Below are 27,575 nucleotides of genomic sequence, written 5' to 3' on the forward strand. Positions count from 1 at the left end.
TCAATATGTGTATTCCACTGAAAAAAAGAAGACCACAGCAGTAGAACAGACCTGTGAGCATTGCAAGACAGTGTAGGTGTACTGATGGGTTTAATGATATGGGAATATATTTTGTGCTAAATTAACCAAACAAGCCATTATACTGCAGATATTTGTGGTCATTTTAGTCATGTCTTCACCAGAACTGACATCACCAAAAAGACATGTGCCTAAACCTTAGATCTGTTTGCCGTTTCCATGACAGACAGTTCTCTTATTAATGTAGGTGGGGTTGTTAACAGATGGTAATATCTGTATCTCTGCTCCATCCAGCTCTTGCTGTATTTCCTCTTCACCAACAATGAAGAGGAACGTCTGCACCTCGCTGATCGTCCACAAAACACAGTTGCGTGACATTTTCAGACCAGGCTTGTGTTCAGAGCACAGCAGGGGTGTAGTGCAGCAGAGGCGCACAGGAGCAACACTCCACTGCTCCTTTTCTGCAAGTGAGGAAGTAGTATATTCGCAGTTCACATAATACTGTGTCGACGTAGAGACGTTGAGAGTGTGATTTATCCTTCAGGGATTTATGCTTCAAAATTTATCCTGGCTTCATATGAGTAGAAGAAAAGTCCACTAGCGCCTAAGCTAATTTATACAATGTAAAATGCCGTAGTCTTGTGCCAAAAACATTAGCATGCTGTTTGTGGGGTGTTTGTGTCCAGCAAAAGACAAGTGCTTTGTCTGTGAATGCAACAAGTTAAAATGAAGCTGATTTGTTAACTTGTGTTTGAAATTGTCACTATAAAGCCGTGTTTAGTGTGTGTTCAATGTGTGTTTTGAATCAACTAAACTTTACAGCACTTCACAGAAATCCCACCGCCAACTAGTGTTTTGGAGGTGTAACTGCAGAGTGATACAGACACACCACTGCACAAGTATAAGTGCTCACAACGGTGTGGGTCACGTGTGTAAGCTACGGCATAAGCTCTGCGTAGAGCTAATGCACAAGTGTAAATCCCGCTTACAGTGTATGCCATGCAAGAGAAACTATAAGAACAAATAAGGAATGGTCAGAGTTATTATACTGACATTTAAGGTGCGTTGACTGATTCATGACGTCTGCGAAAACAATCCACCTTAAAAGTTGGAGGTCTCTGACAGTGGTAGCCATTGAGTAGCATAGTAAATTAAATTGTATTGTCTAATTTTATCGTCAGCTGTTAACTAGTAAAAATGGAAAGGCAGCAGGGGCGTTGGTGGCTTAGTGGTAGAGCAGGCGCCCCATGTACAAGGCTGTTGCCGCAGCGGCCCAGGTTCGACTCCAGCCTGTGGTCCTTTGCTGCATGTCATTCCCTCTGTCTCCCTCCCCCTTTCACACTTGTCTGTCCTATCAATTAAAGGCTAAAATGCCCCAAAAAATATCTTTAAAAATAAATAAATAAATAAATAAATGGAAAGGCAGCAAATCATCCTTTCATTTTGTACTTAAAGCTGACTATTGTCTGTAAACTTGCCACAGCAGAGACAAGAGTTTATCTACTGACCAATCAACAGACAGCAATGATTCTCGCTTCACCTTTTAGTATCAGATCAGTTTGCGAGGTACCCCAACAGAGGGGTGACAAAAAAATGAGACCGAATGCAACAGTTCTGTTGGTACCATCAACAACTTTTGACAATGTAAACACAAAAATAACCATTATAATGTTTAACAAACTGAACTCAATTGAACCAAATCGGAAACAAAGCTTATTTGATGAGTGGCTTTTATCTGTGAAATAACAGTAGTTGATATTTCCTGCCAAGAAGCCTTCAGTTAACTTCCTTAGAGATCAGCTCTGTCATTGGTTGGAATGACAACAGGGTTGTATTTGTGCCATTTGGTCTCATCTTTTGTTTGCAACACACCATTTAGGTCTGGTAGTAGAGTAAACCAATGTAGAAAGTGTTTTGTATTTATTTTTTATTAACACAGTGTGTCTTCTGAAATTTGGCCAGGGAAAAGTGATGAAAATTAGCACCTTCTGGAGGCTGACTCATTTACAGTGTTTTTGTTGATCAATGGGTCAACCCTGGACAAAATAAACTAAATTACACCAAACATTTTTTGCTTTAGTATCCTCCTCCATGTTGCTATCACAGTGAGGAGTAGGAAGTGTGAAATGTCCTATTAAATAGTGGATATTACAGGTTTTTAGGTACTTTGCACTAAACAAAATGAATATTGTGGAGTACATCTCACCTGCTACATTGTTTCCTGTTGGCTGTAACTGCAAATTGCCAAAGTAATATTCATTCCAAGATCTTAATCATGATCTAATTTTATTTTTTCTCTGTATAAAAAGCAATCTTTAATGTGATTTACCCACGATTAAAGTGTTCGGCCAGATGCAAGAATTTGGGAATTGAAAAGCATTTTCAACCAATTCTCTAATTTTTGTAGAGGATAGAGGACTGACAAATGTGTTTGGTATGTAACTGAAGTACACCCCTACTCCCTCTCTGCATTCTTAATTGGGGAAGGGGCTTTTTCCATCGTTCATTGCTTGACGGCACAGAAACATCTTGGAGATTGCCAGCCGAAGGGCTAACTCACACACACAAACACATTATCACTCACATTCACACCTACAAGTAATGTGGAGTCTGCAGCTCACATGGTCAGCTTGTGTTTGGACTGTGAAAGAAAACTGAAGCACCCAGAGGAAGCTCTGAACACGCTGGGGAGAGCATGAAGTGACAAGGGCAAAGGACAAGACAAGACTGCTGCTGTGCTGTCAAAGTTTTCATCCCTGCAAAAGAATTTTGTCAGCACTGAAAAAAATATTTACTATTTAAAATACACACACAAAATATTCCAGATTTTGGAATACATTTTCTGAAAAAGACGATATTCTCACTAAGCTGTTTACATGGCAAATGAAAAGGTATGGTCCATTAATGTTCCGTTTACATGCAGCTGTGCATACTCCGATCGATGTAAAACGCTCAGCTGTGTTTGACAGGGCTTCGTGCCCTAAAATGTCACGTCAAAATAAGAGTGGAACAGCTGGAGGCACTTAAACCATTTAGCTTCTCTGCGTCAAATAGAATTTTTCAAAGTTTTCCACTGGTGGCAGACTTGTTTGTCCATGCAAACACAGCCCCCTTCTTGTATCCTTCGACCACGATCTCAAAAAGGTCGGCAAAACATTTTGACGAACAAGTCTTTCATAATGTTTAAAAGCAGGCGTGTTTCTCCCTCCTGAAAGAAATGTGGGCTTTTCTTTTGGGCGTGCATCTCTATTCGAGAGTTGGAAACTGTTGGCGAGTTTGTCTGTGTCTGTAAACAGGCAAGAGACTGTGTACCGCAAACTGTGGTAAAAACTAGGGATGCACGAAATTGGATTTTTTGGCGATATCCAATATGCCAATATATCACAACTTACTTGGCCAATAACCAATACCGATATTGATATATCCAGTATGTTCCCCATTTAAGTGATCATCAAGTCTCTTCGGTAGTGGAATTAACATCATATTATACATGCGTACTCTCATCGTGATGGCCCACCAGCAGATGGAGACATGAAATACAATATTTTTCAATGTATGTGATATTCATTCATTGTGCAAAATACGAAAAAGCAAGTTGGCCGATTCTGATATTATTTATCGGTTTATTTTAAAGCTGATATTGGCCGATACCTATGACGTGCATCCCTAGCAAAAACCCCAACTGAGACACATATTTGAATGCACATGTGTACAAGCCCAAAGAATTCTCCCAAGACCGACATAATAGGCATATCAAACATGACTTAATCAGAGAATGCTACATTCAGAGTAGGGCCTGATTTGGAAAATCCAAATGGGAAATGCTTTTTACATGACCTGTATCTTAAATGGTATATTATCATATTCGGAATAATGGTGTAGTAATAACATGCATGTCTATGTGGCCAGTGTCTGACGTCTTGCTGGACCACTTTGCTTACTATTCCAAAAAAATTTGGAAAATACAGTATGAAGCTTCTGAAATAGGACTTCATCATAGTAAATATCAAAAATAAGAAATGACAGCTCAAGGTCAGATAGAGGCTAGAAACCATCAGCATTACAAGTTATTTGTGTTAATGGTTATTATAATTATCACAACTCATAGTTAGGCCGGTTCCCTTTTCACAAAATCAAGATTAAATCAATGATGGCTTAAACAATTTTTCAAATTAAGTCAAACGCATTTTGCACAGTTTAGGTATGTTGAAGGAGTAACGTTGTCTTTAAAAGTCTTTGTTTTCCTCTTTAGCCTACAGTCAACAAAAAGAAAAATTTCACAGTATCCTTTGTTTGCTTCTATGTAGGTGTTCTGGGAATATCTTTATGCCATGTGTGCTGGGCCGCTCAACTGCCAAAATAACACTTTTCCACCATACAGATACAATAAACCCAGACATGAATTGGGTACTGCTTTACCCGATTCATGTACTACAATTACCCAATGTTTATGGTGTATTTTCCCTTTAAGAAACATTGCATTACTTTATTAAGTTGATGAACTTGAAAGAAATTGCTTCCTCAAATCACTTTTACCATAACAAGGCGTAATTGTTACAGCTCTGCTTTGTGTAATTCGTGAAACAGTATAAATGATTACTTTTTTCCTTTTTCACATCACTCTGGTCCGTCTTCCACAGCATGAACTCAACACATACCAGCCAGTGAATAGGCCCATTGAGCTTTATTTGGAGTGGCTGTCTAACCAAGGTCCTCAAAGTAAATATGAATACAGTACATTCTGTCAGGGTCACAGTTAGCTCCCTATTCACACAGCTCCGTGTCTACCACAATTTCCTCAACAGCCAATCACCATTGCACTGGAATCCAGGGGAACCATAGCAACTGTGAGGCCTTGGATGTTATTGGCAGGGTCAATGGAATGAAAGAGAAAAGAGACGGAAGTCAAGTTTAAAGAAAAAACCCAACTGAATCTATGCAACTGCCAAAACTGCCACCGAGCTGTGGAGATTTGACAGCGAGTCTGTTGATGAACCTACTATGAGCTCAAATAGAAACAGCTTTAATGGCTCATTGGCTTGATGCAGCTCACAAAGCCCCTATGTACTGTTTAAAATTTCACTGAATTGTCTGTCTCCATCTCTCACACACACACACACACACACACACACACACACACACACACACACCCCCTCAATATGTCTGGGGTGGTTGGTGGTGAGTCACCCATCTTGCTCACTCTGAGAGAAGGAGATTGGTGCCAGGTATGTGAATGATAGAGTGTGATGTGCTTGTGATGTTTGCAGATATGCTGCCTTTGCTGTATTTGTATTTACAAAGATAAAGACATAAAGTCAAAGATAAACTTGCGGTTCATAATTTGGACTCGCTAATGCAACAGTGGGAACTTACAGGGGCTAGACACAGCAACAACACCTGTCTTATGTAATGCAGTCTGACACAACAGTGCTCCCAACTACAGCCACAAAACTAAGTCTATGTGACAGAATTCAACACACATTCACAGTACTTCTTGCTGGTATTAAATATGTGACTAATCATGAGCCAAACAACAGAAAAAAAATCTTTAAACACTTAGCAAATCTGTTTCATCAACACTGTATGGGTGTGGTTTGACCAGGCTTGATTGGCAGTGGTGTGTCTGTTTGGCAACATAACCAAACTTCAAAAATCTGTGATCAGATTGGCATTCAAAAACATTCTGAAATGCAGATTGATGAAAACTCAGAGCCCAGTTAGAAGAGCAAAGACAAAAAAAAACAAAGCTTGTGTCCAAAATCACTCCCTGCTTAATATTCAGTGCACTTTATTTGCTGTCCGCCATTTTATTTATGTCCGAATTAAATGTATCCGCTATGTCGTGCCCTCATAAATTCCACAAGAACGAAAAAAGTAGCGTCCGTGACATGTGCACCACTTTCTGCCAGCAATCCCACAATGCAATGTGCCACATTTTATGGATGCAAAAATTACCACTGTGTGCCTCTTCATCTTTCAGCAATGACGCAAAATGATAGCAATTTACTGCTCACTATAGAGCAAACGATTGAGCGTCTTTTATATAGGGAGTATTGAATGAGTGAATGAAGGAGTGGTTTCGGATGCAGCCAAAAACAGAAATCTCCCTAATAAAACAACCGGAATGATTCTAACTTTGTTAGATGATGGTGCACTCATATAGGACTACATCACTTTTATAGAGCGTGATTAAGAAAATAGGTTTTTGGGGTTCTTTAAACTTCACAAAGTGGAATTTATTAAAGCTTTAGCACCAGATTATAAAGGTGTTTCTGCTCTTGTGTGAACCCCTAGAACAGGGATCTCATCATCACCATAAATGAAAGCGTACATTCAATTAAAGCTACATGGCTTAGCCGCAGCGGCGTCTACTGCAGCCCGTCCTTGATAGTGCATTTGTGCTTCTTCTTGAATTATTTCTTGTGTTTTGTTGTTTTTGTTTGCCTCTCAGCGTGTGTTCCTACATGCCTTCTGCTTTAACCTCCCCAGCAGTGAGTGGGAGAGGTTAAAATAACAGAACAGTGGCTGTCACTGCTGTGGAGGACACTCGATTCTCTCACACACACACACGTGCGTGCGCACACTCACGCACACACACACACGCTGCATGCGAGATAGCGAGAGACAGACTGACTGACAGAGAAAGAGACCTCCAGGAACAACCTCCAGCTGCCGACCCTTATCCGGAGCTGCACTGGTCCAAAGAGAGCACACTGGCCTACATTACAATGACACTGACATATACTGTACACTTCTATACAAGACTGCGTGTCTGCTTTAATGCAGCGTAATGGCAGTTTCAGATTTTGCAACACCACCGTAGAAAAGACTATCTTGTTTTATTATTCATGAATCATGTTACGTGGACATGCATACATAAGTGTAATGACTCTGCATGTTTATGATTTAACCCGCAGTGAATGGAGGCAGAGGTGAGCGGCTGGGAGTGAACGTCCTACCCTATTACAGTAAAGTGAGGTCAGTCTCATACTTTCTCTAGCCTGTGACAGAAACTAGGCATCAGCTATAATTTGTTCATACTCTCAAAGGAATAATATTCTGACAGCATCATTTTTTTGAGTAGAAGGTCACTCACCTGGTGCACACAGTCATGTCGAGGAATTAGGAACGATGCATCTGAGCTGTGATTCACATAATATATAAGTCTGTTTCTGCCTCCTTCCACATTTTGCCGGAGTAATTCAAAGGACTGTTATGCAGTGTAATCAGATGAATTTTCTTTGTTTGCTCTTTAATTCAATTTGCATACAATATTTTCTTTGTTAATTATGTGGAGAAAGTGTTTGGGAAATTGCATCAAAAGGGAAAAAAACATCACTTAACAACGATTTTGTGTGTGTTTACGTGCCTCTGTTGCAGTCACCCCTTCTCTCCCATTAATCTCCTGTCTTTGTTGTCTTATTTTACCTTGACCCAAAGGACCAGTCTAATTGAAAAGCACACAAAACACAATGTTTTTAAGGCTTTGATTTAAGCTTATTAATGTCCTTCAAACTGACATTTCCAGTGTGTTCACATCCCATTGTTCTTGTTAAACAAATTGGAGTTTATTTTGTTTTATTTCACTTTTATGACTGGCTGTAATGGCAGGGCTGTTTTGTATACTGACAGCAAAAAAAAAAAAGTCCTCCTAATTCTTGTTTTAAAAATATGCATTTATCATTTGTGGGAGAAGATAAGACAAATTTAACCTGCTGGACGTTTAAAAATGTGAGCATAAGCTCAGGTCAGGCCAAGGTATAGTGCTATGGTAAAGGGAGTGCAGTCAGGTGTAGGCTGACTAATCAAGCGTTGAGAGAGGGATGAGAATTGAGTCTAGGTCATTTCTCACTTCTAAGAGGACCATGGATCATTTCTTACAATCCCTTTGTGGGCACAAAAAGGCATCAGTCAGTGGAGAAACTGTGACAGAATTGCTGCGGCCTGCCACCTGACCAACACCTCTCACTGCTGGGAACTTCATTAACAGATATGGATCTGAGGCTCAAGGACTTGTTCCCAACAAACCCTTAACCTCATAGAACGCCAGCCGTAGAGCCTTATCCCAAACCCTTTCCTGTTGTCTCTCTGCAGATCCTATCTAGCTGGAGTGAGATACGCTGTATAGTGGCAGCTTAGCCATTCTTTTCACCTCTTCCATCCCCTGCCAATATGGATAGCATGAGCCTCTGACATACTGCTTACTTCAAAATGATGCATCACGTCTTTGGCTGAGGCTTTATCAGTGAGCCCATTGGCTGAAAATCAATGGTGGGGGGGGGGCACAGGGATATTAGCGAGCATGCTCCAAAAGACTATGTAAATCTGTGAGAGTTGATGTGCCAAACAGATAACACGAGAAAGAAAACGAAAGGAGGAAAGCGAGAGTACGAAGCGGCCTTAAAACAGAGCATCGTCGTGCTATATTGAGGGGGTTTCAGTCCATGATTTTAAGTCAATTAGCAAGTGATAAAAGGGAGGGGACAGAGGAAGGGAGACGGCAGCAGTTATGACAAGACATCTTCACAGCTCATTTGCAACAAGGCAACATACAGCCAAATTCAAAGCATATGACTGACTCAGCTGCTGGAGATAAGACGGCAGCCACCCCAGAGAAAAGATTCATATTAACCCTGCTGATGTTGTCAGGGAAGGACTATTGTCTGGGACCTTGTTTTCAGCAGTAATCACAATGGCCATTCCACTCCAGCCCCCAGCCTCTTCACCCTCGACACTGGTGCAGCAAACCTGAATTGACTGAGTGGTTGATAGTATTATGTTAAATCTGGGCCTGCCTCCCCTTTTGATGTTAACACTGAGGAGGAGGAGGAGGAGGAGGAGGAGGAGAGAGGGGAAAAAAAAAAGAAGAAAGGACGTAGTTGTCAGTGTTCTTGTATGTGGCTGGTTATCGGGCACATTAAAGGCTTCACAAAGAGCCAATAGCCTCTTATGAAGGCAGTAGCACGGCTGGAGCCACGCTGTGCAGGGGAAATAATAAGAGTCTGCTCTTTTGCAACCCACACATACTGTAACAACCAAGAACACTCACTTTTGTCAAAGCAAAGAGCCACCATCGCATTCTGGCGGCGGCTGAATATTTAGCAGTGTATTGCGCTCACATTTTGAAGGAAATTAAGAAACACTTGACATAGTCATAGGAGTTCCATCTGCTTGTTGAGGCCCACCTGTACTCACACACTGCCAGGTGTGCTGCCAGAAAATACTAACACCTCTCTATCCGTCCATTCAGAGCTGAGGAAACCTCCAAAACAAAAACACCATTAGAGGAATTTCCTTTGCGCCTGCAAGATGTTACACGCCTTAATTTGTTTGAATGTACAGTACGTCCTATTTGAACAATACATATATTTCAAAAATTAAGGCAAAACTCCTGAGAAATATGACTCCCACTCAACCTGTATTCCAGACTGTTACATAATTGCTGTCCCTGTTGTGTTTCACTGCACCGGAGGAGTACCTACTGTAATGCAGTCATCTTATTGTGAATGTCAAAGGAAAATATGCACATAAACATGTAGTAAATGCCAGTCAGTGTCTCCCAGCACATTATTAACTGGCACTTGATGGCACAGGAAGTTCAGCCTGCGGGTTTTAAATGAAGCCTTGGTGTTCCTGTCAACTCACCACGCTCCATAATTATCACAGGGGTCATACTGTAATTTCCTCTTTATCCCCAAATAGCTTCAGCAGGTGCACTTTTGCCTTGAAACATAAACCTTTTAAATGACCAGTAATCTGCAGGGTTGAATAGTATTTGTATAAATCCCAACAAAAGAATGAGGAGTGGTGAGTGGGTTGTATGGAGGGCAACAATTTCAGGTCAGAGGTAAGGCGTTTCAGTCACTAAAGAGACTCAGCTTGCTTATTTATGAGGGCCGGCCTTTTAACTGCATGACGTCAGGGTAATTCAGATTGTTGAGAAATGCACTGGCACATACTGCATCTGCAATGAACAGGTAATAAAAATCTGTCTGCTTTCCCATTGTCAGATGATATATTTAGTGTATTCTGGAAGCATTTGGTTTGCTGAAGTAGGCCTGTGTCGCACCTCATATCATGGTTAACCACCCACAACTGTTTTTCTTCTCATCAAAAACACAATACATAATATAGATATACGTATATTCCACTTGGTAAATGTCAGATTCTGATAGGAGCTACAACCTGCAGGTGAGCATGTAAGGAAAAGAAACCCACAAACTGTAGAACTGTGGGATACATGTATTTTTTCCCCTTCACAGTCACTGAGAAATCAATGTTAAGAACTAAGCTGAGGCATCAAAGACCAACAGCCTATCTGACCTGCATAGAGCCCCACTGTGGGGTATAATGCAGCATTGTACACCAGTTACTTAAAGACCCATTCATGCAGACACTAAGTAAATGCATAGGACCGTAAGATGGGGGGTTTGGGGTAGGATACGATTTACAATACTGCCTCCAGCCTTTACGATTAAACAACTTACACACAAATGGAAATATATTCAGAGAGAAGAAAAAACATCAGATGAAAGTGTTTCTGATTAGAGAAATACAAACCAAAGGTTTTTATTTTTCATAGCCTCCTTTGTCTCTCCATAAAAATAGTGTTGCTCAAAATAAACTGTTAAAAGAAAAAGAAAGTCATGTTTCAATGTAGTCCATGGAAAAGCCCCGGTATCAGACATTCATTTGTTTCAATTCAATCCTCTGTTTTTTTTCTCCAAAAGCAGAACGGTCAGCAAAGCCCTGTATCACTGCACCACATGTCTGTTCCTTTTGAAAAGCATCGGAATGAGCCCTTGCAGAGACAAGTCAGGCAACTGCTGTAATGCATTATTAAATTAGCCCTAAACACTACACAAGCCATTAAGAAGCATGTCAAAACCTAAGGGAAAAGAAATAACACAAAATGCAACCAATAACAGAACAAAGTATTTGCAACAACTGTTATTAGCCTGCACTTCATCTTTGCCAGTTAAACCAGTGGGGAATCATGTGCACACTAAATAAACATGTTTAGATACGCTACAACTAAGAAGCACTGGCACTGTCAAATAAACGCAGCTTAGCTCCAGCAAACAGAGGGTTAAACCTTAGCTGCAGAAATTCACTGCAGTCCAAAAGCATTTGGCTGATAGCTACTGAACAGCACATTCTATCTGTGCCATTACGCTGCTATCCTTGGACAAATGTTTCTATCTATCTAGATTTTGCTTGTGTGTCTTTTTGTGTTCCTAAGTCTGGAAATACCATTTTATTGCATATAATATTTGGCACAGTAAAAACTGGAGCTTACATTTGGGGCTGTATTTAGAAACTGGTGCCTGTATAAAGAGTTTTTTCTTTTTTTACTGCATCCTAAATATGGTCAAAAAACAAACTAAACGCCTCTTTTCCTACAGTAGACAGTACCACCTTCTGTTATCAATCACAAAAGCAATTCAGTATCTTTGTCTTTTTTAAATAGAAGTCACCAGTTATTAGAAAATAGTTTCAATTTACTTTCTTTTCTAATATAATCTGCATGTCTCACCACTGCCTGACGGTAGTTTCATTTATATATATTTGTATTTTTTTTCATATTTATATACTTATGTATAGGCATGTACAAGAAACAAAAAAAACTGTCTCTGATTTGCACTTCTGTACAAAAGAAAGTTACCGTTTTGTTCTTTGTGCATTCTATTGCATGGACTGGTGAGCAGATAGGTGGAGAGGAGAGGTTGGGGCAGAGTCAGAGATAGATCCAGAGGGAGCATTACTCAGATTTGGGTCTCTTGAACCTTCTCCTTGCCGTGAGTAGTCTTAATGACGTAGGGATCAGCAATGGTGCTGATGTGGCTGTGATGCTGTCTGACTGAGCGATGAAGAGAGTTGTTCTGGGTCCAGTGGGCTCCGTAGCCCCCTTGGCGGGATGAGGAGGAGGAGGACACGTACCCAGGCTTAAAGGTGTTGCTGTTGTGTTCCACTAATGTAGGCAGTACCAACCCTGTGTCGTCAGAGCCACTAGATCCGGAGGTGGGTGGTGGAACGGGAGGAACTTCTTCCTCCATCTGTATGATTTCTATGGTCCTGGCTGCCGCCACCGTGCTCCTCTGTTGATGCCGCTTACGCAACTTATAGAATGCTATCAACATGGCTGCTGCCAGCAAGGTAACAGCAACAAAACAGCCAATGATGATTTTAGTGGTTTTCATCACCTCATCCAGGCTGGCGGCTGGCCCACTAGGGATTCTGGCAGTGGGGATTGACACCTGCCTTGGAGTCTGGGTGCTTTGGAACAGCACAGTGGGTGTGGAGATGAAGACGGGCTGAAAGACAGAGGGTGAGGCAGGGATAGTAGGCTTGGGTTTAGGGGTCTCCTCCACTGTGGGCTCCAAAACTTCCACGGTTACGGTGGTAAAATAGGACAGATTAGACGTGTTGAGTTCAGCATTGCTGACGTTTAGGTAGGCCGAGGCATTGGAATTTCCAGCCATGTTGCTCACCATGCAGGTGTAGACCCCCGTGTCTGATGGGAGAACGTTGGAGAAGTTGAGCGTCCCATCGTTGAGGACAGATATCCGTGGGTGAGCTGAGCCATGGGTCAATACAGTCCCATTGGGGAGAAGCCATCGGACTGAGCTCATGGCAGCTGTGCGGCACTTCAGTTCTGCCACCCTCGCTGCCGAGATGTTCAGATCTCTAGGAGCATCGAGTATGAATGGTGCCGAACACTGAAAGGTGGCCTGATCAACTTCCACCAGGTATCGTCCTCTCATGTGGACCGGGGTGTGGCAGCGTCCACAGCAGGTGGAATTTGTGGGAATGTATTCTCTGAGCCACCAGGAGAGCCACACTACATCACAGTCACATCGCCAAGGGTTGTGGTGCAGGTGTAGCTCCACCAGGTACTGTAGAGGGGTGAAGAGGTTATGGGGGAGGGATGACAGGTTATTATGGGCTAAATTCAGCTCTACCAGGGCTGTGATGTCATCAAAAGCATTCCTCTCAATGTTAGTGATGGCAGAGTTCATAATCCACAGTTTACGTAGATTTTTAAGCCCACGGAAGGCCCCAGGCTTCAGGTCAGGGAAAACATTCTCTGATATCTCAAGCTCCTCCAATCCCACCAGTGGTGAAAGATGAGGAAACTCCCTCAGGTTGCACATCCCCAAGTTGAGATACTTGAGATTTTCAAGGCCCTCAAATGCCCCATCAGAAATGTACTCCAACTTCCTCAGTTCTCCCAAGTCCAGTCTCATGAGGGAGGGGACACGGTTGAAGGCATAAGACGGGATGCTCTCAATGGGATTGTTTCTAAGCCACAACTCTCTCAACTTTGACAGGTACTCAAAAGCCCCACTGGGAATGACTGTCAGTCTGTTGTCGAAGAGCTCCAGAGTATTGAGGCTGGTCAGGCCATTGAAGGCCCCCACTTCAATCTGTCTGATAGCATTTCTGCCCAACTGCAGTACCTCCAGGTGATGCAGGTGCCTGAAGGTATCTGCCTGTATGGTCTCTATGCTGTTTTCCATCAGGTTCAGGTACCTGGTGTTGGGTGGGATGTTCGGGGGAACCCTAACCAGGCCTCGGCGGGTACACACCACCTTGCTGAGCTGGTTAGTGCAGGAGCACACACCTGGACAGTTCTGTGGGTTAGCCGAGCCCAACGCAGGGCCTGTGGACTGGCACATACTGAGAGCAGGCACCATGAGAGAGAGCACGGCGAGCAGGGCTGCGTTCCAGGTAGGCTGCACACTAACCTGGCCCAGAGGACTCATGGTGTGGAGGGCTCATTATTCTGCATGGTGGGGGGAGACGGCACACACCAGAGGACAGACCACCCTAGCCTGGCTGGAGCAACTCAAGGCTCCCAAGTTCCATCGACAGTGCAGGATGATGCTACATCAAAATTGATGTGTGTGAGAGAGAGAAGGGAAAAAAAGAGAGACAGAGACAGAGTGAGAGAAATTAATACAAGAGAAGTAGCAGAGGAAAAGCAGTGCAGCAATGTAAGAAAAAAGGTTGAATAACAGTATCAGTGACGTACCTCATTAGTTTGGAAGTGGTCCTTTTTGCCTCTTTCCAAATGTTAAAAGCAACAGTCATGCATCACGTTCATTTATAATTTCCTTCCATGGAAAGACAGCAGATTGATGTTTTCTTGTTTTTCCTCTCTGAAAAAGTGAGGTGGCCCTCTATTAGCCAAGGGTACAAAATGGCTCCTGGTATTAAAGACTGAAAGCAGCATGAAAAGCACTCACAGGCAGAGGTAAGGCCATGAAGGCTTGGCAGGTGCCTGGATCCCTTCTGCCCCCACTAACTGCCCCCCTGCCAGGCTGCAGACTCCAACATGCAGCTCCACTGTGGATAAATCACAATGATCCATAACGCAGTAAAACACGACAGAGGAGGAGAGAAGAAGTGACCAACTGAAATAAATAAAAATCCCCAGTTCTGTCGGCTCCTGATACATGTGTTGGCTCGTCGGCTGGTCGCCTGTTTGGTGGAGAGACCTCCCTCACTGTGACTTTGCCAAGGGCTAGTCGGTCGCTGATTAGCCCCGTTGTGACAGAGACTGAGAGACAGAAAAAGGCTAAAGAACTCCCGGCACAGTCATCCCCCTCTCCTCTCCTCCTCTGTGTTCCTTTTGCTTCCTCCCAACGTTGGGCTGGCCCTGGTCAGAGCAGCTGCAGGCTGCCGTGTGCACAGTTAGCAGTAATCCGTCTATTCCTCCTGGGGGGAGGGGGGGTTGGGGGTGGTGGGAGAGATGGTGGCGCTGGGTGGGGGGTGGAGAAGGGGATGCGCTGCACTGTTGGAGCTTCGCAAAAGGCTGTCGGAAGAGAGAGAGAGAGCACTCTTGTCCTCTTCTGCAATGAGAGAAAAGAGAGAGGATGACGCTGGGAGGATGTGTGTGGAAAAGGGCTCCGTATCTGTATCCAAAAACAGAGAAAGGTATTGAGGATTCTTCTCTCCACTCGCTGTTTGTCCCCTGGGCTGTCTCCTGCAGTGTTCTTCTGCTTGCTTATTTGTTAGTTTTTCTCCAGGGCTGAGGTAGTAAGTTGTGGCAGTTAGCCATGTGTGTGGCTGTCAGACTTGCGGCTGGCTGGTGGACTACTGCAGTAGCCAGAGTAGAACAGAGAGAGAGAGAGAGAGAGAAAGGGAAAGAGAGACAGAAAGAGAGAGATTGAGAGGGAAGGAGAGAGAGAACCACTGACAGATCAAGAGCAAGAGAAAGATAGAGTGCGTGAAGGAGTGTGTGTGTGAGAGAGAGATGGAGAGGAGGAGGCACGCGAGCACTCAAACAGGCAGCCCACCGTCACAGAAGCAGCAGGAGCAGCATTCTAATCCACATCTCCTCTTCTTGTTTATTCTCCAATCTCTCTCTTTTCTCTATTCCCCCCCTCCGTGTCGGTGTTGCAGGCAGCTAAGATGCTCGCTCTGCCCCCTCCCTTTGTCCTTCAGTGGGAACGTGAATGTACTGCTGACGCACTCCTCTCAGCTGCTCAGCCAGCCTCAGAGCAGTGCATTGGTTTGATGCAGTGTTCCTGTGTATTAACACATTCAACCTCCCCTCCTCCCGTATCCCTCCTTCTCCCTCCCCTCACTGTAACTATCTTCTCCTCTCTTACTCTCTCTCTTCCTGCCTCCGTTTCTCACGTGTGCCGTCCCTCACCGTTTGTCTTTACTCTCACTCTCTAGATGACTTTACCTGTGTCGATCCTCCCCTCTCCCATGCTGCCTGTCTCCTCCAGCCTATCGTTAAAATGGAAAGTCTCCAAATCCAATGTATCATACAGAGACAAGAGGTCAGACTTTCTGCTCCAACTCCAGAGTGGTTTTGTGCTCTGTCTCTCTGTCTCTCTGTCTCGTGAACGCAGCAGTGCGCCAGTGTTTTCCAGTGGAGATGCAGCTTGCTGCTATTCCTCACCTCTCGTAAGGCACAGTTTGGTGAGTGTTTCCCTCATGCATTATTACCATAAGGGACAAACAGAGTTGTTTGTTGTATCTGCATTCCTTATTTTGTCAGTTTTTTGTAGAGGATTTATTGTGTGTGTGTGTGTGTGTGTGTGTGTGTGTGAGGGTTTTGGAGATGGGGGGGTTGGGTCGGGGGGTCCGTGACATCACAGAGGACTGAAATGCTGACTCTGCTTCTCTGTGTCTTCTGGGCAGTCTTCTCTTCAGGGAGGAGAAAGATGAAAGAGCTTGCACACAGTTATCTCTTAGAAAGATGAGAGAGAAAGACTGAGAGATAGAGGAAAAGAGACTTACCGAGAGAGTGGGGGGAGAGAGATGGGGCCGGGTAGGAGGAGATATATCCACGTCCTTGGTGAAATAGGGGGAAAGGAGCCTATAGAAGGAAGAGTGGAATGAGATAAATAGGGATAGAGGGGAAGGATGAGGGAGACAGATGAGGGAACACACTGCATAGTAGCCTCCTCAGTGAAATGGCACAGAAAAGGCAGAGAAAGAGAGGGATGAGGAGTGAGGGGTGAGGAGTAGGAGGGACGAGAGGAGTGTTGATAGTGTTGGATTAAGCATCATTTGAATGCAGGAGAAGGAGTCTCCCACTCTGCCTTCGGTTAATGACCACATTCTCTCCCTCTCCTCGTCCTCTCTCCTGTCACATATATATTTGCCACTGAGGTCGCGGCCTTTAGAAAGAAAGAAAAAATAACATGCAGACAATAAGAAACGTGCCACTGTCAATTCCCCTTTAAATTCTAACTTATGAAACAAATAGGACTGGAATTTTGCATCCCACTACACATAATATTGAAAAATGTACGCACCATGTCACTGTGTTGGTCCAACACTGGACCATAAAGTGAAGCTAATCTAAATGGATGCAAGGTATAGTTAACAAAAGCAGAGCATGAGGACTAATGCATTTTTCCTACTGTATGTGATCCATATTTGTGCCAACATATGAACCAAATATGAATAAAATATCACACTAAATAAATAATGCCCAGTATTATCTCTTGGATACTTTTAAATAAAGTAGTAAAGGATGTTACTCTTCTTATTGTATTTCACTTGCAACGCATGTGTTTTAAATCCTGCTGCAGTCATGTCACCAGTCAAAAGCAATTATCTGAAGCAACATGGACATTAGATGCTTGAACATGATATCAAATAAATATTAAATATCCTCTCTTTTAACCATCAGCAGACGAAATTGATTGAGAGAATCCATTCTAGCCTTAATATCCTTTTTTTTGTATCATGTAAAGTTTATGTCCAGACATCAATGAGTACTTGCATGTATTTCACATTGTAAATGGGTTACATCTTGTGTCATCTTGCGCCAGCTTGGCTTTGCAATAATGATGATTATTTCAAATGAATTATTTGATGGAAATGCTTGTCAAATCCACCATTTGGAATAAATAAAAATAACCTTTGCACATAAGACACATATTGCGTGTGAAATGAGGGTTCACGGCATGGAATTGAAGAAGAATGAAGACTGACCTTCATTGCCCTACAGTGTTGTGGAGAAATACCACTGTGTAAGCAACAAAGGGAATAAGTGAAGATACAAATATATATATTTATATATCTCACAGTTTCTTTTATGCATCAAAGAATGACTTTGAAAGAGCTGAAATAACAGATGAAAAACAAGGATGAATGGAAAAAAACTCGCTAACATTGGTGTTTTGCGAGGTAACATGCCAGATAGACAAGAAAGGCATATAAAAAAAACATGCCAATTACAGCTCGTGTACCTATTCTATTCCAATTAGACATGGTGCTTTAAAGTGAAGAGTGGAGGGGAGGAAGACAGACTGAGAGAGGAAGAGCACGGTGGGGAGAATGGGGAGGGTGTGAGAAGAGTGAAGGGGGGATAACTATTAGTTAAGGTGGTGCAGGCAAGGTTGGTCAGATAATTGATGGCCATGGTTGTAGCTGCTGTGTTAATGCTATTACAGGGGGCATGAGCATGGAAAGGTCAGTTAGCACAGTGAATATATGACGTCTCCCCCCGCTGTCTTTATGGCTGTCTCCCTCTCTTTTCACCTCTCTGTCTTTTTTATCTGTCCTCTTTCTGTTTACATGGATCCGTAAAGAATATCAGCTGCAGCTTGTGTCGTCCAGTTCTCCGCTAAAATGTGTCAAATGAGGCTCAGAATGAGGATTTATTGCCATGTGAAAATTAATATATAGTCTGTGGTAAATCATAAGGCGTTTTATGGAATTACTCCATAGTATGATATAGCATCTTGTGTGTCAATTCCACAGCATCAATAAATCTTAAAGTGTACCCTCCAATGTCGTATATCATGAGCAGCACAGGTTACATGTTGGGCTAATTTCTGTGTTGGTTATTTCAACTTAAATCATAAATAACACAGTGCTCCCATCAGGGAAATCAGTTGTCAGACTCTGTCCACTGCATACAAACTGCATATTTTTGTTCACTTAGGGTGCTTTCACACCTGCCCTGTTTGGTTCGGTTCAATCGAACTCAAGTCTGTTTGCCCCTGAAATGCAGTTCATTTGGGCAGGTGTGAACACAGCATTCGCACTCGGGTGCACACCAAAACAACCGGATCGAGACCTTCTTGAAGAGGCGGTCTCGATCCAGTTACAAATTAACTTTGATGTGATTTGTCTGTGGTCAGAACGTGTTCCGACCTCGATCCGAACCGACTGCAGTCGCATTACACACTGCAGGGTTTAACAAGCATGAGCATATTACAGTCCCAGAGGATTATTGATGTGCGCCTCCTCCTGTACTGCCTTTATATGCACTAAAATGAACAATGCAAGCAATCAAAGTTGCACGATGTCCAGCACTAAAATCAACCCACATAGTTGTCCCTCTATTGTGACATTAGAAAGTGTCATATTTATCTTGCAAGTGTAGGCTTCTTCAATGTTTTGTTTACTTCTTGCATTTTCCCTGCAGGGAAATTCTGACCAATAAAGAGCAGCTTTCTTGCGCAAGGCATTTGATCTGGTCTGCTTGTAAATGCTGCCGTGAGAACATGAACCAACTCTAGACATTTATGCAACTTTGTAACAAAATTAGTCCCTGATTCAGACCAAAGCAAACGAACTGTAGGTCTGAAAGCACCCTTAAGCATGGGTCAATTATAGTACCATTTACTGTAAAAGCTGATCTAGCTTAGGTTTTCTGTGATACATCATCTGCCGTTGCAATGCAACGTCTATATAGCAGCAGAACTAACCTCACAAAGTGCTAAAAATGTTACAGCAATCTTGAGTCTAAATGTCTTGAATATATAAATAAAAACACAGTGCCACCAAATATTGAGAGCTGAGCAGATATGATCATGCTCAAGGCAAATTCTCTTATCTATTGTAATCTGAAATAACTGTGTTTGTAAAAAGAGCAACAAACAGCACAGTAAACATATTTCAACCATCTGAGCCACTTATTGAGTACCTCTGATACCTTTAGAACATGGTTGAATATGTAATCAGATTAAATGTGAAACTATGCTTTGAACCGTTTTAACACTACAGGGTGTATCTGAAGCAGAGTCTCTTAGTGGAACTGTTATGATGTGGTCTGAATATGTGCATTCAGGGGATTGAGACCTTATTACAGCACACTTAGTGTGGCCCAACAACCTAATGGCCAGGATAAAAGTTGGCACTGTATGTCTCTGCACGGATATGTTACATTTGTAGGTTGTTAAACTTGTATCTTTTTATTGTAGTGAATATGTTAAAACTTTATGTTTCTTTGTGATCAGATTTACAATTTTTATCACGTAGTTAGGTTTAAGCAAAAAAAACAACAACAAAAAAAAGAAGAAAAAAAAAACACTTGTTTAGATTTAGGAAAAGATCATATTTTGGCAAACACTGTTAAAAATGTCCCAATGTGGCGTTTAAAAATACCCAGTTTTGTCAACACAAACACGGCTGAAAATGCCCCAATGTGTTGTTAAAAAATACCTAGTTTTGTTGCCACAAATACTGCAGGAAATATCCCAATGTGACGGTACCCGGTTTTCTCACAGCCAACACAGCTGGAAATGTCCCAACGTGATGTTAAAAAATATCCAGCTTTGTTGCAATGAACATGGCTGGAAATGTGTCGATGTAGCATTAAAATATAAATGGTTTTGTCGCCACAAACACAGCTGAAGTGTGGTGTGGTGTTATATATCCCGTTTTGTCTGGACATGTCCTGACACATTGTTAAAAACACCTGCTTTTTGTTTACTGGCCTCCATCAGTGGTCTAACTGCTGTCTGCTGCCTGTCATGCTGACAGGAAGGCCATAGCTACTTCCCTGGAATAAGGGCAATCTTCTGGCCACCACATGCATTTTATTATTTGGCCCAAAAGAGGCAAAAATGACAAGACAAGGCTCAGCACTGCTGAGGTGTTGAGAGTGTGGTTACAATCTTTGGAAGGTGTGGGTCAATACCACACTGGACAGCGTGGTGTTGGAAAGAGTGAGAAAACAGTGGGTCAGGTCAATACTGAGCGAGTGACACCCTGCCCTACTAAGCTGCGTCAGGGTTGGAGGGGAAATTGAATGTTGCAGGAAGTTGAATCTACATCCTGATAAATGATTGTGTGTCTCTGTGTGTGTATGTGTGTGTGTGAGACCCAATTAGCCTGTGTGGGCTGTTACTACCACTGAGGGTTCAAGCAATACTACCAGTCATCTGTGGTGACTGTCGCTTCAGAGGTCTGCTGCTCTTACAGTAGATGGCCCATAATTTACACACTCTACTTTACCTTTTGTGACACTGCTCACTCTCACTGCTGACTGCCGAGTCCAGAAACAACATGATGACTGGTAGCAGCTGTTCCTCCTGAGGTGAGTGAGGGTTAAAAGCTGGAGACAGGCATTGCTAGCTGACCCCGTGGTCACATATCCTATTGAGCCATAAGGGTCAGGACTCCCACAGGCCAAGACTAATATTGCTACTGCCAGCTGCTGAAGCTAGCACTACCACAGCCACATTACGACCTGCGAATGCTAATAGCGCTCTTACAGCTTTTCAGCTGCAGGGCAGGCAAAACAACATCTACTGCTTAGTTACTGTTAGTGACTGTTTCACCAACACAGCTTCTCCTCGTTTTGTAGTTAGAACTGACGGATCTAATTAGCTGCTAGCATTAGCCATTACCTCGCCTTAGCTACTGCTCGATGTCTCCCAGCCCCTGTGGATCCCTCGCCACTCAGCCTGTGCTTAGTGTGGCAGGTCAGCAAAGTGCTGGAGCAGCATTTGGCCTGAGAATAAAGAAGTGGATGGTGAGAGGGAGAGAGAGAGAGAGAGAGGAGACCGGTGGAAGCAGATCGATGTGGCCTGTATTCATTAACCCTCGCTCACGGCTCCCTTCCCTCCCCAATCACAACCCCGCCATTTTAGGACGGCAGGAGGTGATTTATTAGCTGTCCTGGCTCAGTCAGCACCATCGACCCACAGTCTGAGGAGAGTTGACTCACACCAGGATATACCGATTCCCTCACTGTGGGCTGAACTCACTCTGTGATCCGACACCATTCAAAGAGGAGCCATGCTGGAGGAAGCAGGATGATTAGCATATATTTATTTCTTTATTTGTATGTGTAAACTTTGTCAGAAGGCGGGAGAGGAGGCTACAGGCCAAGCATGGGTGTTGTATTTGTATAGACTGTGTCTTCATAAGGAGAAGAAAGGATTCTTCCCGAGGTGAGTGTGAAGGCTGGTGACAGGCGTAGCTAGATGACCCTGTGGCCATGGGCCAAACACACATGCTATTAAGCTGTGAGGGTCGAGACTCCCATAGGCAAAGACTCATAATGCTACTGCCAGCTGCTGAAAGTAGAAGTACTACTGTAACATAAGGATCTCCCATGCTGCTGAGCACCTGTATAACAGGAGTCTGCAATTAGACATGAAGCTCCGACAGATGTGGAAGTATCAGACGTGATCTCTGATTCATTATTTCTCCTGTAAGGCGAGGCTACAGGTAAAAGTGGAATTAAATAAAATGCATCATGTCTCTCTTAAAACTTTTGCTCCTGGCCTTTTCATCTGGAGAGTTTATCACACTTTATTTCAGCACTAGGAGCTGTCCACAGTCTGACCTGTACAGTGACACCCACTGTGTGCTGTGTGCCTCTCTCCTCTTTTAAAGTGGTGATAATTAGATGTTAAATAATAATAATGACCAAGACACACACACATGAATTGGTTTATTGTTGTCTACCATTTTCATGTTCTACCTATATTTGTTTACTTAATGATCTGTATGTATTTTGTTTTCCCATGTCATTCAATCATATTATCCTTGATGCTTTCTCATTGTTCACCTGACTTTAATGCCAATAAAGCATACTGAAATTGAAATCAAAATAACCAGGTCTTGTATTTATATTCATTAATATAAGCTGTATATTTATGAAAGTGCTTTTAACGTGGTGATGTCAAAGGACAACTTTCAAATTGCACTCAAATCATTTTGGTGAAAGCACATTTGTTCCATTAGCTGCTGTTTGTCGACTCCTAATTGTATTTAAAATGCGAAATGTATTAATTAAACGTAAACCATACAGTACTCTCAATATGAACATTGTCCCATTGTTCCTGTGAGTTTCTGTGTTCCGATTTTTTTGCTACAGGCTCTTTTTTACACCTCCAGGGACTGACACTGGTATCACATTTGCATAAAAAACACTGTGTATTTCAATACATTGAAACGCTATTAACCCATTTATGATTTCACACTGGCAAAATATATGAGGATATGCTAAAAAGCAGACATATGGAAAGGTTGGGAAAACGTTTTAGGCCAACACTTAACTGTAGCTGTCACAATTTGAGGCAAAGGTGGTGATGCTGATAGCAGGGGTGTAAATCACTGGTTTCATCATGATGCATTATCATATTGACTCTTTGGACAACGGTACGATAATTGCCGATATTACAAAGTCTGCCACAATATGATTTAGATACGATGCAATTCAAGGGCCTGCGATCAATATGAGATGATATTATATGCCCATTTAACACGGTCTATTACAGAAGAAGCTGCCCCCACTTTCTATTTTGCTTTGGACCGTAAAAGATAATAACAACACATAAATAATATAAAAAATTGTAACCGCTTAAGTGCAGTAAAGTTTACTTTCAACTGACTCCACGAACACACATAAAACAACATGTTTTCATTTTAACTCAAACTATAATCTTTTTCATAAAACTTCAGGGTGACCTTGCTTAAAATCCTAAAGGCAACCTCCTCCCGACAGCCATAAAACATGGATTAACAACATCATTTAACAAAGGACATCAGTTGTGTTTTGCTAGTTACCAATTATTAGCTCAAGCATGTTTACATTGCATAAATTAGCATAGCAGCTAGCAGACTTTCCTCCATTTATATCTTATCAAATTACATGTATTATTTATACTTTGTCTTACTTTCCGTTAGTTTAAGTCACTGCATCTCCCAACAGAACAGCACAGTTGAATTTCAGCCTGCACGCACGTTTTGTCAGCAAAACATTGTAAAAACAGAGCAGCTAATGTTGCCGTAGTGAGAAGTTAGCAGAATGAGATGCTCAACGAGGCAGGTAACGTTACATTGTGTTTTATCTCGTAACAACATTAGCCCCTTTTACACTGCCAGATTTTCCGCGAATGTTGGGCCATTTTGCCGCCAAGCTGTGAGCGTTTAGACACACAGAGCTGGATTGGCGAGTTGATCCGAGGTGCCCAATTTTCCGCCTCGTAGGGTAGTCATATTGGCGGAACCCTTTTAGTTTAAACAGACCGAGGCGGCCATCCGCAACGGGAGGGGCTGTTGAAGACTTGTGGGAGGAGCTGTTGATGACGCCGCACATGCAAGCCACTGGCGGTGGAAAAACAGGAAACAGCTGACAGCAGGAATTAGCGAGCAGCTAGTAGCAAGAGGGAAACGCAAACCTGACAGACACTGTAAAGATGAGCAACTGAGGAGACAAGGAATTGCGCGCCCTCCTTGTGCTCGCAAACGAAGAGGCCATTAACTGTCAGATGACGGGAACGGTGAAGAACGGGCCGACTTACAAGAGAATCGCTGAAGGACTGACCAGCCGCGGCTTCTCTCCCACGTCACTGTTTACGTCACACGCTGAGTTACACGTTTTGTTACTTGCTCACGCCCCCCATTGCCCCGAAAAAGGAGCATTCTGTATGAACAAAAGTACGTAGACGGCATTTTGCTGCACTCCCCGATTTTGTTTTTATACTGCCAATGCTGAAAAAAGACTGATTGGGCTTTCCTGCAAATTTGCACAATTCCTATCTAAAAAGGGCTACTGTTGACATACAGCTTGTGCTTCGTCTGTTGGCCCCTTGTACTCCAAAATCGAAATAATTTCCACACTGCCGATTTATTCCTGAGTAAATACCATTATCCTCATCGTCTTCCTCTTGACTGCTTGCCATCTGCCTGCCGCTGCTTGACGGCGACACAGACTTTAAAAATAAAAGCTTATCCTAAAGATGACGATATAGATCGATGTTTTTAATTTGCATTGATAATACTGGATCATTGATCATTGAATCAATATAGCTGATAGTGTGTAAAAAATTCTGTTCACTCAATAAATCCTGCAAAAGTGAAACGTGTAAATGTCTATTCCCCGGATGCAGGCGTGCTTACTTCTGAAAATAAAACATCTGGCTAAAACTCTTGACTTAAACTGTGACTTACAGACATGATAGTGTGATTAACCTCTGTAATATCTGATGGTTGCATCATTAAACTAAATCAACTCGTATTTTGCAAAGGGAGACCCAACAAACACGTTATACATAGACAACTGAGAACTCTATGATATTGAGTGCAAGTCAGACATAATGGAACTATGCAAACGGGTGCATCTGTCAATTATCTTCCTACACACTCTCAGCTGACCATTTTGTTTTATAAATCCATCACTCTGAAGTCAGATCGTGTCTGACAAACGACTCTTAATAGAAACAATGCAGCTCAATGGATTTTATTGATTTCCCTCGACTAAGAACACAGTAGGTATTCGGTAGTTTGGACACAAGCAGACAGTGAATGGGGTCAGATCCTAATCCCATGCCGCTCACACAGGGGGAGTCTGCACATTAGGTGGAAAACACAGACACAGATAAATGAGATGACCGGCAGTCAGCGTTAATTTTTCTAAAATCAGAACACAAGTCAGTGCGCGCTTGTCACAGAACAATTGCTGTCCATTAGTGAAGAATAGCATGCGTACTGTTTACATGATTCTGTTTGCTGTGCTAAAACTCCTTATCAATACACAATTGCTCCACTGCTTCCAATAAATATCGCTAACAATATAGGCTATACTGCTGGTGTATGATCCCTTTGTTTAAAAAAAGTATTAGGTAATGTTAGGGATGCGAGGAACGCTGATAACAGTGATTATGACAGTAAACACTATTAATCAGAGCCGCACGCGTCTGTGGAAAATAAATAAATAAAGCCCCTCAGGAAATTAGTCTTCAACAGGTTGCTGTATTTATCTATTTTTGTTTTCACGTCTGGATGCTCAAACCCAGTTAATTATATTTGTGCATCCCATTAGTACAGTGATTGATTTTGTGAGGTTGAAATAAAACGTGCCCATCCTTACTTCCCATGTGCAATGAGTGCATTCCTGGACAGAGCTCTCATTGTTTGCAGGCTGATGACCTCCACCACACACTCGTTTGTATATGTGTGTGTGGGTGGGTGGGTGGGTGTGTGTGTGTATGTGTTGCGCCCTGTCTTTAAAACGGCGATTTGATTTTAGTTAGCACAGATGATCTTGGTCATTAACTGCAGCACCATGTAACACACAGAGCCCACAGGATAAAGTGTTGCTCATTCAGATTTTAAAAGCCTGGTGAGCCACATTTAAAATGCTCAAACACTCAGAAGTAAAGCTTGTACACTGGGTCACAACCCCAAACCCAAAAACTGTTGCTTGCCATGCAGGACAGGAGAATTAAATCTATTTGCCATGAAAGATTTAACAGCCCCACATTCTCCTCTGGAAATATTTGTACTGATTTAAAGAGAGTGAAGTTACTCCTCTCCGATTGTCTTTCAATGGCCAAAAAAAAAGAGAAAAGAAAGACCACTTTTAGGAATGAGTCACAGAGCACATTTTTGCCAGCGTACACCCAAGCGTGCACACAGATACACATCCCACTATGCTGGAGATGTATGAAGGCAGTGTGTTGGAAGGACTCCCTCACCTCTCATATGCAAATAACTTTCCCCCATGCAGCTCTGTGATTGGCTTGCTGTTATTAATATTCTGCCAGCGTGTGACTTCGTTAGCCCGGAGTTACTGTGCCAACAGGCAGCACTAAAAAGGGACTTTGTCAATGTTTGATGTCTCGTGAAGTGATGCAGTGTGTGTGTATGTGTGTGTTTGGGAGTCTCTGTTTTCTAAGAAGATTCAGATTTGGGCAGTGGGAGACACTACTCCCTGCTGACATCAGATTGAGGAGGAAGTGGCTATCTGCTTCTGAATATGATTGTAATAAAATTCTCTGTATGAACACCCAGTTTTGTGCTGCCTCTGTAGAGGAGCCAGCCACGCGGCAGGCTCCTTCCTGTCTCTCGCCGTCTAAGTACAGGTTTGGCTTATGGACTCTGTCAAGGCAAAATCTCAACCTATTACTTTTCATCCATTTAAGTCTGGGCAACTGCCAAGTATGCCTGTGCTTGTAAACAACAAACATCTTTAGTTGAATCATACAAGCCAAACTAAACCATGTATACGGATGTGATGCGACGCCTAAACTAGCTGTGACATATTTGCCTGTGGCCAGCCTTCAGTCACCCGTCGTCACACTAAGTCGCTCTGTCACTGTCGTACCTCAACAATGACAGCATGAGCAGTGTGTTCTCAACACAGATCATAGGGTTTGTCATGACAAGTGTAGAAGGGCCTCGCTGCTGTGTGTGTATGTAGGTGTGCAGTGTGGTGTGTGTGTGTGTGTGTGTGTGTTTGTGTGTGTGCGAGGGTACAGTAAATCCCCTAAACTGGAGCTTGTGACCCTCAGTAATACATTTCCTTTGGCAGAGCGGTTCTGGATTTCCCCCCAGGTGCCCGAAGGTTTCGTAGGGAGGAAAGTGTAGGGCAGCATTTTCTAAATTGAAGTCAATACCAATCGGCCATTTATCTACAAACACCCTGATGCTAAGGGCATCTAAAGGTGTATGTGCACACAGAGAGAGAGAGAGAGAGAGAGAGAGAGAGACACACACACACACACACACACACACAGCGTTTTCATTCCAGAAGCTGATTAAATGATTTACACCCAACAATAATCTTAAAATGAAACTCATTTTCTTAATCCTAACTCATTCAAATATTGCCCATTCTCTAAAAGACTCCTATTGTGTGCAGGCTTGTTTGTATCAAGCTCCCAGGGCCAAGTTTCTTAGGAGAGGGATTGTTTCTTAGGAAACAAGAGGATTTAACAATACAGAAACTAATTACTCCTCTTCACCCTTGAATTGCACAGACTATTGGAACTACAGCAATAAAAGGGCACATTATGCATACAGCAGCAGTCAGCTTTCATACATCTTTGTACTCCATA

General features: G+C 42.7%; 1 protein-coding gene across 2 annotated transcripts; it reads right to left on the reverse strand.

Moving 5' to 3' along the window:
- Nucleotides 1-10,247: 10,247 nt before the first annotated feature.
- On the reverse strand, nt 10,248-14,537 carry lrrc4.2 (leucine rich repeat containing 4.2). Of its 2 annotated transcripts, XM_033634009.2 has the most exons (3): nt 14,268-14,406; nt 14,054-14,180; nt 10,248-13,905 (listed from the first exon to the last, which is right to left on the reverse strand). In XM_033634009.2, the coding sequence occupies exon 3, from the start codon at nt 13,782-13,784 to the stop codon at nt 11,784-11,786; it is 2,001 nt and encodes a 666-aa protein (XP_033489900.1). In that variant the 5' UTR covers nt 13,785-13,905; nt 14,054-14,180; nt 14,268-14,406; the 3' UTR covers nt 10,248-11,783. The 2 variants fall into 2 exon arrangements, with proteins under 2 accessions (XP_033489900.1, XP_033489899.1); XM_033634008.2 differs by having other exon boundaries at nt 14,054-14,537.
- Between the last annotated feature and the right edge of the window lie 13,038 nt (nt 14,538-27,575).

This window comes from Epinephelus lanceolatus, chromosome 5 (assembly GCF_041903045.1).
Source record: "Epinephelus lanceolatus isolate andai-2023 chromosome 5, ASM4190304v1, whole genome shotgun sequence".
NCBI lineage: Eukaryota > Metazoa > Chordata > Actinopteri > Perciformes > Serranidae > Epinephelus > Epinephelus lanceolatus.

Bases quoted from the DNA above. Each gene is read 5' to 3' on its own strand.
- lrrc4.2 (XM_033634008.2), bottom strand. From the start codon at position 13,784: ATGAGTCCTCTGGGCCAGGTTAGTGTGCAGCCTACCTGGAACGCAGCC.